Here is a 14,682-nt window from a genome sequence, read left to right as displayed (position 1 = left end):
AAAACATATATTAGTTAGTGTTCATGGCAGCAATACAAAACACGTATAGAAACAGGGCATTTATCTAGTCAACATCTCACTTAAGACATGACAGCAGATGCTTCTAGCCAATTTTAAGCAAAAGATAAATAATAGGCTGAGACATTATCCATGTCTAGTTTTTCCATGTGACCTAACGAGGACGTCAACACACTTTCACCTCATTGTAGAAGTACTTTTTGTCATCGGGGTAGAGCAGGTCTGTGATGCCGTAGTCAGAGATCTGGACCATGTAGTCACTCTTCAGGAGCACGTTACGGGCTGCCAGGTTTCTGTGGACCATCATGTGTTCCTGCAGATAGTACATACCCTGACAGGGGAGAGCACACATACCTCGGTCACATACACAATCACACACCTTGATCACATACACTTCTATCATATACAGTGCCTTCAGAAAGTATTCACACACTTGACATTTTACAAATGTTGTTAAGTTACAAAGTGGGATTAAAATGTATTTAATTGTCTTTTCTTTTGACAACGTTCGACACACAGTCCTCTGTAATGTCAAAGTGGAAGAAAAATTCAATGATTAGAATTACCTATGGCAGCGGTTACAGCTGTGAGTGTTTCTGGATAAGACCAAGAGCTTTCAATACCTGGATTGTACAATATTTGCAATAAATAAATTCTTCAAGCTCTGTCAAGTTGGTAGTTGATCATTGCTAGACAGACATTTTCAAGTCTTGCCATAGGTTTTCAATCCGATTTAAGTAACTGTAACTAGGCCATTCAATGTTGTCTTGGTAAGCAGTATATATTTGACCTTGTGTTTCAGGTTATTGTCCTGCTGAAATGTGAATTTGTTACCCAATGTCTGCTGTAAAGCAGACTGAACCAGGATTTACTCTAGTATTTTTCCTGTATGTACTTAGCTCTATTCTGTTTCATTTTATCCTAAATAACTCCTTAGTCCTCCCTAGTCCCTAGTTTATCAAAAAAATAAATACAGCAATCACGTAATACTAACATACATTATTCCTCTGAAAAATACCCATAACATGATGCAGCCACCACCATGCTTGAAAATATGAAGAGTGGTCCTCAGTGATTATGTGTTGGATTTTCCCGAAACATAACGCTTTGTATTCAGGACAAAAAGTTCCTTTCTTTGCCCCATTTTTTGCAGTATTACTTTAGTGCCTTATTGCAAACAGGATGCATGTTTTGGAATATTTTTTATTCTATACAAGCTTCCTTCTTTTCACTCTGTCATTTAGGTTAGTATTGTGGAGTAACTACAATGTTATTGATCCTTCCTTAGCTACTGGCGTGACTGGTAGTCCCAAAGGGCGGCGCACAATTTGCCCAGCGTCGTCCGGGTTTGGCCGGTATAGGCCGTCATTGTAAATAAAGAATATGTTCTTAACTGACTTGCCTAGCTAAATAAAGGTTACATTTTTAAAAATGTAAAAATATTATCACAGCCATGTAACTCTGTAACTGTTTTAAAATCACCATTGGCCTCATAGTGAAATCCCAGAGGCGTTTCCTTCCTCTCCTGCAACTGAGTTATGAAGGACGCCTGAATTTTTGTAGTGACTGGGTGTATTGATACACCATCTAAAGCGTTATTAATTGAAAAACCTCCATGTTCTTTGTGGTTGAATCTGTGCTTGAAATGTACTTCGACTGAGGGAACTTAGAGATAATTGTATGTGTGGCGTACAGAGATGAGGTAGTCATTAAAAAATCATGTTAAACACTATTATTGCACACAGTGTGAGTCCATGCAACTTATTATGTGACTTCTTAAGCAAATTTTTACTCCTGTATGTTTTTATGCTTGCCATAACAAAGAGGTTGAATACTTATTTACCTAAGACATATCAGCTTTTCACTATTAATTCATTTATAAAAAAAATTCAGGCTGTAACACAACAAAATATGGAAAAAGTAAAGTGGTGTGAATACTTTCTGATGGCACTGTACATAATCACTCACCCACTCACCCGCTCACCCAACCAACCACACACACACACACATGGTATCTCACCTTGGCAATCTGCACACACCAGTTGAGCAGCCTCTGTGGGTCCAGGCTGTCCCTGTGGTGCCTGATGTGCTCCAGTAAGGACCCCTGATTGCTTAGCTGGGTGACCAGCTGGAGACTAGCACCTGGACATACACCTAAGAGCCTGACGATGTACTGGTGGTCCAAGCTACCCATCACCATCATGTGCTGCAGGGGTTATCAGAAAAAAATCTAACAGCATTAATAACAGTTTATTTTTCCCCCCAGAGATTCAGTATTTAATAGTTACATGTACATGGTTGCAGGTGTGATTGCAGGGTAAAGTGAAAATCCTAGGCCTTGAGCTCCAACATGCAGAACTAAGCGAAATAAAATAATGAAATGGTAATAAAAAACAACAATATCAATATAAATATAAAAGTCAAAAGTTTGGACACACCTACTCATTCAAGGGTTTTTCTTTATTTTTATTATTTTATACATTGTAGAATAATAGTGAAGACATCAAAACTAGGAAATAACACATGGAATCATGTAGTAACCAAAAATGTGTTAAAAAAATCTAAATATATTTGATATTCTTCAAAGTAGCCACCCTTGATGACAGCTTTGCATACTCTTGGAATTCTCTCAACCAGCTTCATGAGGTAGTCACCTGGAATGCATTTCAATTAACAGGTGTGCCTAGTTAAATGTTAATTTGTGGAATGAGTAGGTGTGTCCAATCTTTTGACTGGTACTGTACATCATAACAACTGTAGCTGTGATGAATAAATAAATGTCCATTGGGATGGAAGCAGAGGAAAGACTATGGGGTGGTAATAACATACATATTAACAACTGCAACTGTATGTCGGTGGGGTGCAGCAAGAGTCAAGAAAAGTGGGTATCAGGTCAGTATGCTTTAAGGGGCAGGGGTTCTTGAGAGTGGGTGTGTGAGAGTGTTTTCTTACCTCTGTGATCTCATGGAAGGTATTTTGCCCCATTCGATCATGAATAGTCTTTATGGCCACGGGGATCTTCACTGAGTCTCCCTCAGGAATCCAAATGCCCTGAGAAATATGGAGGAAAAGAGAGGGAGAGAGGGGTTGCCTCACAATGAAACGAAGACAAGTAAGGTAAGTAGCACAATACATGTAGGGCCTACGGGAAAATCGGAGAGGTGCAGGGTGATGATGATAATAGGGGCTTTAAGAGGGCGACGGTTGATGATGTAAACACCTTGTGGACGGAGCCGAACACACCGGTGCCCAGTAGCTTGATCTTACGGAGTTCAGTGACCTTCAGGATCCTGGCATGAACTTTGACCACTTTCTCACCAGGGTCCAAAGGCTCAAAACTCTACAGAGACATGCACGTCATGCACACAATTAATATCGACACATATCAAGACAATAGACTACACATACTCTTATTAAGAGTATTCATTATTAATTAATTATAATTCTCTCTCTTTCTCTTACTCTCTCTCACACACACACACACACACACACCATCCCTTCCCACCTCTCCACTCTCCAGGTATCGCCTCATGGCTCTCTTGCGCCGGATGGCAAGACCTCGGCGGTACAGAACACTCATCACAAAGATGGAGAAGCCCACTATCACTGCTGCCAAAACTCCCAAAACAATTCCTGTAATGGATTGGCTGGAAAGAGACATGTATCAACCAATCAGCACCTGATATACAATAATGAATAATGCTACGTTCTAGACTAAACAAAACTTACAGTGAGGAGAAATCAGGTTGTCAGTCACAGGTAGAACAAAATATAGAAACTACACTCACCCATCAGTTAATCTGGTGGAGTCCAAACAGTCCCCAATTCCGGGGCCTGAGCAACTGAAAACACAGAGCAGAGAGATATTTAACACACACACACACGCACACACTCCCCCATTCTCTAACTCGTCTCTCACCCCTGGGTGCAGTTGAGGTGGCAGGGCTCACAGCGTCTCTGCTGGTTGGGGTATTTAAAGATGAGACCCTTCTCCCCCATCACTCCTTCAGGGCATGAGGAAACACAGTGAGGACCGTCCCTCAGACTGGCACACACCACACACTCATTAGCTCCCTGCAGAGAGAAAGTGAGAGAGTGAGAGGGAGAAAGAAAGAAAGTGAGCGAGCGAAGGAGCGAGAGAGGCGGTGAGGGCGGTAGAGGGGGATGGAGAGATGGAGACAGTTCACAATATCCATGTAATTGTGGTTCAAAATATTATCCACAAGGCGGCAGTGAAGCACTACATTTCAGATAGTCCTGAAAACTTTGAGAGACACTTTTCAACTAATCACTCTGAGCTCATAGAACTGTCTTTTTAAGATGCTTTGAGAGAGGTCTATGGGCAGATGTTAGAGGTGAGCATACCAGTCCTATGCAGGTGGGCTGTCCCTCCTGGACCTCACACTCCGAGTGACAGGGCATACACTCTCCCTTCGGACTTGTAAACTCACGCCCCTTCCTGGAGAAAAGCAGAGATTGAGATTGGAAAAATAGGTTAAACACATAGTCACGTACACACATTGAGACATACTGACAAATCAACATTATTATAAAGACGCATTTTTTTTGAATGAGTACTGACCCGGTGAGAAATCTGCACTGATTGACACAGGTTCCCCCCCGGCTGTAGTTCTTACAGGATAGACACTGGTCTGGCCCAGGACCCCAACACCCCTCCGACGAACACAGAGGGTCACACATGTGCCCCTCCGCAACTACACACACACACACACAAAAATATGCAAAAAACTATTAGTAATTCACTAGTGTACACGCAAAAAAATGTACTTAATCATTTTGAAGATGTCACCCAATCTCTCTCCTCTATCCCCCGTCTCACCACATTGGCTCTGGGGTCGGTTGTCCTTGACGTCGATGTTCTTCTGGTGGCGCTGTGGGCGGGAGCTACTACTGAAGAGACGTGTCCAGTTGACTGTGTGGTGGTAGCATAGCTTCCTGTTTCCTGTGATGTAGACACCGCCGTCATTGATACTCTGCAGTGAGCGCAGCCCCAGGTAGGTCAGTGACGGGATACGCATCACCAGCATGGCGTAGCCCCTGGAGAAGAGGGAGGAGGGAAGAATGTAGGAGGAGGAAGAGAAGCAAGGTAGAGGGATAGGGTGATGACAAGAAGAGAGAGAGCCAAGAGAGAGAGAACCATTAAGGTGGAGGGAATGGAGGATATTTCAGAAAAAAATATGTAGAAATGTATATTGGTGCTGGGAACATAAATCAAGTCAGGAAAGAGAAGTAAATGAATCCCAGATAAGGCATTGCTGCTCCCAAACATGAATTAATTGTTTACATGTAGACAGAAAATGTGTGTGTTATTATGTATAGAATTCATATGCTATTGTGGTAGAGACTCCTAATAGCCAATGTGGTCATCAGTGGAGACTGCTCACGGGAGGAAGGGGAGGACCAGCCTCCTCAGTGAATTTCATAAACATTTGAAATGTAAAACATTTAAAAAGTTATTTAGATAAAACTATAGTAAATACAATGACATTTCACCAAATAACTGATTAAAACACACTATTTTGAAAAGAAGGCCAACAGTAGCCTCAACAGCACTCTGTAGGGTAGCACCATGGTGTTGCCGGAGGACAGCTAGCTTCCGTCCTCCTCTGGGTACATTGACTTCAAAACAAAACCTAGGAGGCTCATGGTTCTCTCCCCCTTCCATAGACTTACACAGTAATTAGGACAACCTCCGGAAGGACGTCCTCAAACCTATCAAAGCTCTTGCAGCATGAACTGACATGTTGCCCACCCAATCAAAGGATCAGAGAATTAATCTAGTACTGAAAGCATAAACTACAGCTAGCTAGCACTGCAGTGTATAACATGTGGTGAGTAGAAACAGAAAGACAATAGTTGAACAGTTTTGAACAAATTACTTTCTTCCAAAATGAAGGAGAAGCAAGAGCGAAATAGAGAGTCCTTTTTTTCACTTTCAGTTTCCCTTACTTAGCTAGCTAGTTTAGCCTACTGAAACACCCTGCTCAAACAGAGGGATGCTATGTTAGCTAGCTGGCTATGACTTTCCAACACAACACTGGAACTCTTCCAAGTCAAGTTGTCACTGTGACTAGGGTGGGCAATCTAGTTTCTTTATTTCTATGTTGGTGTGGTTCCCAAGCAGAGGCAGCTGTCCATCGTTGTCTCTGATTGGGGATCATATAAAAGTTGTCCTTTTTCATTTGGGTTTCGTGGGTAGTTGTTTTCTGTTTAGTGTCTGCACCTGACAGGACTGTTTCGGTTTTCCCCTCTTTGTTATTTTGTTAGAGTCTTTTGAGTATTACATTTATCATGAACACTTACCATGCTGCGTTTTGGTCCACTTCTTCATATGACGATCGTTACACAAGTTAAGCTTTTGGTATTAGTAATTTATTGTCACCGGGGCCTGCCGGTGTAACTGCTTACTGACTGTACACTAACTTTACTGTATGATTTTAGCGGGTTTACTAACATGTTAGTTATTTTAGCTATGCTGACTATGACGTTACTTTAGCTTATGGTGATAACGATGTAGGCTGTTTGTAGAGGTTTGGCTTGGAAAGGTTTTTTCGCCTGGTTGCATACAGCTGATTTGTTGTGCATTGAAGTCCACAAGCGAAGGGAAGAGCAGGAATACAAGGTGGGTGTTATGAGAGTGAACTCTGTTACACGTGATCAGGGGTGTAATCATTCTGTCGATTCTGTTGAAAACGTTCCTTAAACGTAAGCGAACACAACAAAACGGGGATAAACACACCTGAATTTGTCCAAGAGAAACTCTCGTTTGCAACTGTTGGACTAATGATCACAGCCTATATCAGCTAGTTGCAGGCAAAAGCGTGCAAGGCGGTATTGAATGTCACTGTCTGTCACCTCAAATTTGTCTCTCGACCTGTGTGCTCCTACGTTGTAAACTTTCATTCATAAGCTAGGTTGTAGCAACCTCATGATGGGTATATGGAAAATTAGAGGATCATGTAATAGCCTACACCTATAACATGTTACATTGAACTGGGTGAACAGAATATGAATGACAGTCATCCAATATGCTGTAATAGAAATAAGGCCATGCTCATAAAAAATAAATTGTCCTCTCTCATCTTAAACAGCACTGACCTCCACTGGTGGTCATAAGGTATGATCAAGTTCAAAATACAATCATGAGGATTATACCTCAACTACACTAAAATCCCCCACCCATCACCAGCTGAGACACTTCTCATACAGTTCAAGACCACTCGTAACCACTTCAGAGGATTTTTGTTTTGTTTAGCATTGTCTGAGTATGACGCTGTTTTTTCAGTTCACACAGTATCAGGAAGATTAGTAGTCAGATAGATTAGTAAAACAACTGTCACACACACTACTGGACTTTTTAGAGTGTCTGCCGCTGATGGAACAAATGAGAGAGAGCGAGAGAGGAATAGAGAGAGCGAGAGAGGAATAGAGAGAGCGAGAGAGGAATAGAGAAAGAGAGAAGAGACCGAGAGAAAGGGGAGCAAGAGCAGGGGATGATAAATGGGGTGAAAGGGGATGAGAGAAAGTGGTGACAAGACACACAAGACACAACAGGGCAGTCTATGCATGCATGTCTACAATGCAGTTAAGCACAGATGGAGATGGAAATGGGTTCAGTGGACACATACTGTAGAAAGTGATATTTCTTAAGTGCAGAGAGACAAAGACACAAGTCTAATGTCAGAGAGTGAGAAAGACAGAGATAGATGGTCACCTGTAGAGGGTTCTTCCTTGTATGGTTCCCAAGTTGGAGAACACCGACAGGTCAGTCAGATTTTCAGGCCACGACTGGATACTCAGAACGTCTGGCAACCGCAGAAGGTGTTAAAACACAGAACACCTTCCAAACACGAATACATCATATCACTCACACTGCTGCCACTAAACAGACACATGCATTTGAAACTTCAACATACACACAAGCACACACCTGTGATCTCTCTCACAGTTCTGAAGATCTTCAGTTTCTCTGGGTCCAAAGCTGTGATGTTGTTGTAGGGATCACTGTGTATAGAAGATCATCCAACATAAATAGTGAGGTCCATTGAAAGGTGAACACATCAAGTTGACATTACTGTGCCATTTTGAATATGTATACAGCAGCAGTCAAAAGTTTGGACACACCTACTCATTCCAAGGTTTTTCTTTATTTTTATTATTTTCTACATTGTAGAAACTATGAGATAACACATATGGAATCATGTAGAAACCAAAAAAGTGTTAAAACAAATGAAAATATATTTAAGATTTAAGATTTTTCAAAGTTGCCACCCTTTGCCTTAATGACAGCTTTGTACACTCTTGGAATTCTCTCAACCAGCTTCACCTGGAAAGTTTGTCCAACTGTCTTGAAGGTGTTCCCACATATGCTGAGCACTTGTTGGCTGCTTAACCCTTCACTCTGCGGTCAAACTCATCCCAAACCATCTCAATTGGGTTGAGGTCGGGTGATTGTGGAGGCCAGGTCATCTGATGCAGCACTCCATCACTCTCCTTCTTGGTCAAATAGCCCTTACAGAGCCTGGAGGTGTGTTGGGTCATTGTCCTGATGAAAAACAAATGATCGTCCCACTAAGCGCAAACGGGATGGCATGGGATGGCATATCGCTACAGAATGCTGTGGTAGCCAGGCTGGTTAAGTGTGCCTTGAATTCACTGACAGTGTCACCAGCAAAGCAAAGCACCTACACAGCGTCATCCATGCTTCACGGTGAGAACCACACAAGCGGATATCATCCATTCAGCTACTCTGCATCTCACAAAGACCCGGCGGTTGGAACCAAAAATCTCAAATTTGAACTCAGTCTCTCAGATTTTCACCCACCTAATGTCCATTGCTTGTGTTTCTTTGACCAAGCAAGTCTCTTCTTATTATTGGTGTCCTTTAGTAGTGGTTTCTTTGCAGCAATTTGACCATGAAGGCCTGATTCTCGCAGTCTCCTTTGAACAGTTGATGCTGAGATGTGTTTGTTACTTGAACTCAGTGAAGCATTTATTTGGGCTGCAATTTCTGAGGCTGGTAACTCTAATGAACTTATCATCTGCAGCATAAGTAACTCTGGGTATTCCTTTCCTGTGGGGGTTCTCATGAGAGCCAGTTTCATCATAGCGCTTGATGGTTTTTGCAACTGCACTTAAAAACTTTAAAAGTTCTTGACATTTTCTGGATTGACTGCTGTTCATGTCTTAAAGTAATGATGCACTGTCATTTTTCTTTGCTTATTTGAGTTGTTCTTGCCATAACATGGACTTGGTCTTTTACCAAATAGGGCTATCTTCTGTATACCACCCCTACCCTGTCACAACGCCACTGATTGCGCCTGAGGGGATGGCTGCCCTTTTATTGGCTCTTAACCAACCGTGCAATTATTATTTTTGTTCCCGTGTTGTTTGTAAATTATTTTGTACATACATAATGTTGCTGCCACCTTCTGGACATCAGAACAGCGATTACTCACCTCGAATTGGGCGAAGAATTTAATGAGTCGGATGGGAAGGATATACTCCAAACGCCCTCATCCCTGTCATTAGCTGGAGATAGAAACTGAGATTTTGTGGAAAGAGATCGGGGTGCCTTGTGAGGATCATGCTAATCTGCCTTTGCCATCCGTACTGCTAGCCAACGTTCAATCGCTGGAAAATCATTGGGAAAATCATTGGGATAAACTGAAAGCACGTATATCCTACCAACGGGACATTAAAAAATGTAATATCTTACGTTTCACAAAGTCGTGGCTGAACGACGACATTAATAACATACAGCTTGCAGGTTATACACTATCGGCAGAATAACACAGCAGCCTCTGGTAAGACACAGAGTGGGAACCTATGCATATTTGTAAACAACAGCTGGTGCACAATATCTAAGGAAGTCTCGAGGTTTTGCCCGCCTGAGGTAGAGTATCTCATGATAAGCTGTACACCACACCATCTACCTAGAGAGTTTTCATCTGTATTTTTCATAGCTGTCTACATACCACCACAGACTGATGCGGGCACTAAAACCTCACTCAATGAGCTGTATATGTCACGCCCTGATCTGTTTCATCAGTGATTGTCTCCACCCCCCTTCAGGTGTCGCACATCTTCCCCATTATCCTCTGTGCATTTATCCCTGTTTTCTCTGTTTGTCTGTTGCCAGTTCGTCTTGTTTGTCAAGTCAACTTCTCCTTCTGCTTTTCCCCAGTCTCTCTTTTTCTCGCCCTCCTGGTTCTGACCCTTGCCTGTCCACCTGCTTGACTATTCTGCCTGTCCCTGACCCTGCTTGCCGTCCTGTACCTTTGCCCCTACTCTGGATTACCAACCTCTTCCTGACCCTGAGCCTGCCTGCCATCCTGTACCTTTGCCCCACCACTCTGGATTATCGAACCCTGCCTGCCTTGCACTGTCAGTTGCCTGCCCCTGTTACTGTAATAAACATTGTTACTTCAACACAGTCTGCATTCGGGTCTTACCTGAAATGTTATAGTACGAACTGGCCATGACTTACCCAGCAGACTTGGACCAGCTCCGCAATGCCATCTTCTCCCAAGGAGCCACCATTGGTAGGCATAAGGAGTTGCTTCGCGGTCTGATGGAAGGGTTTCAGGCCGTGGCTGAATGTCACGACCTAGCTTTGTACGCCTGGTACCCGGCTGGTAGCAGCGCCATCACCCCGGTTTCCCAGGAACCCCACTTACCACCCCCGGAGCCCTACGATGGAGATTCCAGAACCTGTTGGGCCTTTCTGTCCCAGTGCTCCCTTGTTTTCAAGCTGCAGCCTTCTTCGTTCCCCTTGGACCGCTCGAGGATAGCGTACATCATTACGTTGGTGTCCGGGAGGGCACTCGCCTGGGCCACGTTGGTGTGGGAGCAACAATCCGCCATCTGCCTCAGTCTGGAGGTATTCGTGGTCGGAGGTGACAAAAGTTTGAGGCGCCGGTGTCCAGTGGAGAAGCTGCCCAGAGGTTACTCCAGCTTTGGCAAGACTCCCTCAGTGGGGCTGACTATGCGGTGGATTTCCACACGCTAGCAGCGGAGGGTGCCTGGAACCCGAAAGCGCTGTTCGACACTTTCCTGCACGGAATATCGGAGGAAGTAAAGGACGAGCTTGCAGCCCGGGAACTACTGATGGATCTCGACTCACTCATCGCTTTGACCATCCGGCTCGATGGACGGCTATGGGAACGTAGGAGGGAGAAGAGGTCTGATTGCTGTCCCAATCTCTCACTCAAGGATCCCACCTTGCATCTGATGGACTCAGGAAGTCCCCGGCGTCTACGTCCCAGACTGCCAGTTTACCTCTTCCCAAGCCAAAGCAGCTCAGCAGGGCTAGGCTGTCTCCAGCCGAACGAGTATGCAGACTTAACACCCAGAGTCTGTATTGTCTGTATTGCGGTACTGCCTATCATTATGTGTCTACCTGTCCCTTCAAAAGACCTAGCTAATTGGTAGGGATGAGTACTCTGGTGGGTCCTAAGGACAATTTAGCTTCTCCCCCTAATCTCCCCCCTCTCCATGCCACCCTGCTGTGGGGGGGGACCAGTCCAAGTCTCTCCAGATACTCATCGACTCGGGGGGGCGATATGAGTCTTACGGACATTTCCCTGGCGTCCGAGCTGGGCATCCCCACTCAACCCCTCTCCTTTCCCATGAATGTTAGAGCGCTAGACGGGTGTTCTATAGGCCGGGTCACCCACCATACCACCTCCATCAACCTACGAGTGTCGGGAACCACAGCGAGACGATCCAATTCCTGTTAATTGATTCTCAGCAGGTTCCTTTGTTATTGGGATTCTCTTGGCTCCAGTGACACAATCCCTCGATTGACTGGTCTAGTGGTGCCATTGTGGGCTGGAGCCCGTTCTGCCCCGGACATCTCCGCCATTCCCGCGGTGTATCAGGACCTCCGGGAGGATTCAGTAAGGCCCGGGCCACTTTGCATCCGCAACACCCACCAGTACCCAAGGATGTTAAGCCGGATGCGCTGGCACACCGCTATAGCCCCTCTGGATTACCGACCTCTGCCTGACCTGACCATGAGCCAGCCTGCCGTTCTGTATTTTTGCCCCACCACTCTGGATTATTGACCCCTGCCGTCCTTGACCTGTTGTTTGCCTGCTCATTGCTGTAATAAACATTGTTACCTGAACACAGTCTGAATTTGGGTCTTACCTGAAACGTTGTAGTATACCGCCATAAGCAAACAGGAAAACGCTCATCCAAAGGTGGCGCTCCTAATGGCCAGGGACTTTAATGCAGTGAAACTTAAATCAGTTTTACCTAATTTCTATCAGCATGTTAAATGTGCAACCAGAGGGAAAACAACTCCTTTACTCCACACAGAGTGCAAAGCTCTCCCTCGCCCTCCATTTGGCAAATCTGACCATAATTCTATCCTCCTGATTCCTGCTTTCAAGCAAAAATGAAAGCAGGTAGCACCAGTGACTTTGTCTTTAAAAAAAGTGGTCAAATGAAGCAGATGCTAAACTACAGGACTGTTTTGCGGAGTACACCACATCCGTCACTGGCTTCATCAATAAGTGTATCGATGGAGTCGTCCCCACAGTGACTGTAAGTACATACCCCAATCAGAAGCCATGGCTTATAGGCAACATTCGCACTGAGCTAAAGGGTAGAGCTGCCGCTTTCAAGGAGCGGGACTCTAACCTGGAAGCTTATAAGAAATCCCGCTATGCCCTCCGACGAACCATCAAACAGGCAAAGCTTCAATACAGGACTAAGATTGAATCATATTACACCGGCTCCGACGCTCTTCGGACGTGGCAGGGCTTGCAAACTATTAGACTACAAAGGGAAGCACAGCCGAGAGCTGCCGAGTGATACGAGTCTACCAGACGAGCTGAATAACATGAATGAGAGAATCAGTTGTTCCAGACGACTGTGATCCCGCTCTCCTCAGCAGATGTGAGTAAGACCTTTAAACAGGTCAACATTCACAAGAGCGCAGGGCTAGACGGATTACCAGGACACGTACCCCGAGCATGCGCTGACCAACTGGCAAGTGTCTTCACTGACATTTTCAACCTCTCCCTGTCTGAGTCTGTAATACCAACAGGTTTCAAGTAGACCACCATAGTCCCTGTGTCCAAGAAAACAAAGGTAACCTGCTTAAATGAATACCAACCCATAGTACTCTGTAACCATGAAATGCTTTTAAAGGCTGCTCATAGCTCACATCAACACCATTATCCCAGAAACCCTAGACCGACTCCAATTTGCATACCGCCCCAACAGATCCACAGATGATGCAATCTCTATTGCACTCTACACTGCCCTTTCCCACCTGGACAAAAGGAACACCTATGTGATAACGCTATTCATTGACTACAACTTAGCAGTCAACACCATAGTGCCGTCAAAGCTCATCACTAAGCTAAGGACCCTGGGACTAAACACCTCCCTCTGCAACTGGATCGTGGACTTGACTCCAACACCATCATTAAGTATGCAGATGACACAACAGTGGTAGGCCGGATCACCGACAATGACGAGACAGCCTATAGGGAGGAGGTCAGAAACCTGACCGTGTGGTGCAAGGACAACAACCTCTCCCTAAATATGATCAAGACAAAAGAGATGATTGTGTACTACAGGAAAAGGAGGACCGAACACATCCCCATTATCATCGACGGGGCTGTAGTGAAGCAGGTTGAGAGCTTCAAGTTCCTTGGCGTCCACATCACCAACAAACAAACATGGTCCAAGCACACCAAGACAGTCGTGAAGAGGGAACGACAAAACCTATTCCCCCTCAGGAGACTGAAAAGATTTGGCATGGGTCCTCAGATCCTCAAAAGGTTTTACAGCTGCACCATCGAGAGCATTCTGATGGAATGCATCATTGCCTGGTATGGCAACTGCTCGGCCTCCAACCGCAAGGCACTACAGAGGGTAGTGCGTATGGCCCAGTACATCACAGGGGCTAAGCTTCCTGCCATCCAGGATCTCTACACCAGGCGGTGTCAGAGGAAGGCCCTAAAAATGGTCAAAGACTCCAGCCTCCCTACTCATAGACTTTTCTCTTTGCTACCGCACGGCAAGCAGTACCGGAGCACCAAGTCTAGGTCCAAGAAGCTTCTACCCCCAAGCCATAAGACTCCTGAACAGGCTATTTGCATTGCCCCCACCCTATATGCTGCTGCTACTTTCGGTTATTATCTAGTCACTTTAATAACTTTACCTACATGTACAGATTACCTTAGTTACCTCGACACCGGTGTCCCTGCACATTGACTCTGTACCTGTACCCCCTGTATATAGCCCCACTATTGTTATTTACTGCTGCTCTTTAATTATTTGTTATTCTTCTGGAATTTTCTTAAAACTGCATTGCTGGTTAAGGGCTTGTAAGTAAGCATTTCACTGTGCGGTCCACACCTGTTGTATTCGGTGCATGTGACACATACAATAGGATTGGATTTTGATTTGATTGCCTCAAACGCATGAAGAAGGAAAGAAATTCCACAAATTAACTTAACAAGGCACACCTGTTAATTGAAATGCATTCCAGGTGACTACCTCATGAAGTTGGTTGAGAGAATGCCAAGAGTGTGCAAAGTTGTCATCAAGGCAAAGGGTGGCAACTTTGAAGAATCTTAAATAACATATTTTGATTTAACACTTTTTTGGTTACTACATGAT

At 44.5% G+C, this 14,682-nt stretch overlaps 1 protein-coding gene across 2 annotated transcripts in view; it reads right to left on the bottom strand.

Annotated features, from left to right (window-relative positions):
- The window catches only part of LOC139413534 (receptor tyrosine-protein kinase erbB-3-like), a 38,505-nt gene that overhangs the window by 9,234 nt on the left and 14,589 nt on the right, over positions 1–14,682 (bottom strand). Inside the window, exons 10-21 of one of the 2 annotated variants that reach the window (XM_071161033.1) lie at positions 7,970–8,043; positions 7,754–7,844; positions 4,859–5,076; positions 4,601–4,733; positions 4,384–4,477; positions 3,938–4,092; positions 3,807–3,860; positions 3,524–3,665; positions 3,239–3,358; positions 2,971–3,069; positions 2,039–2,224; positions 194–349 (exon numbers count right to left, since the gene is read on the bottom strand). In XM_071161033.1, coding sequence (XP_071017134.1) covers positions 194–349; positions 2,039–2,224; positions 2,971–3,069; positions 3,239–3,358; positions 3,524–3,665; positions 3,807–3,860; positions 3,938–4,092; positions 4,384–4,477; positions 4,601–4,733; positions 4,859–5,076; positions 7,754–7,844; positions 7,970–8,043 — 1,522 coding nt within the window. The remainder of the gene's footprint in view (positions 1–193; positions 350–2,038; positions 2,225–2,970; positions 3,070–3,238; positions 3,359–3,523; positions 3,666–3,806; positions 3,861–3,937; positions 4,093–4,383; positions 4,478–4,600; positions 4,734–4,858; positions 5,077–7,753; positions 7,845–7,969; positions 8,044–14,682) is intronic. The other variant, XM_071161034.1, reaches the window with a different exon arrangement.

The sequence above is a fragment of the Oncorhynchus clarkii genome, chromosome 7 (assembly GCF_045791955.1).
Source record: "Oncorhynchus clarkii lewisi isolate Uvic-CL-2024 chromosome 7, UVic_Ocla_1.0, whole genome shotgun sequence".
In the NCBI taxonomy this organism is placed as follows: domain Eukaryota; kingdom Metazoa; phylum Chordata; class Actinopteri; order Salmoniformes; family Salmonidae; genus Oncorhynchus; species Oncorhynchus clarkii.
This window is presented reverse-complemented; position numbering and strand designations above follow the sequence as displayed.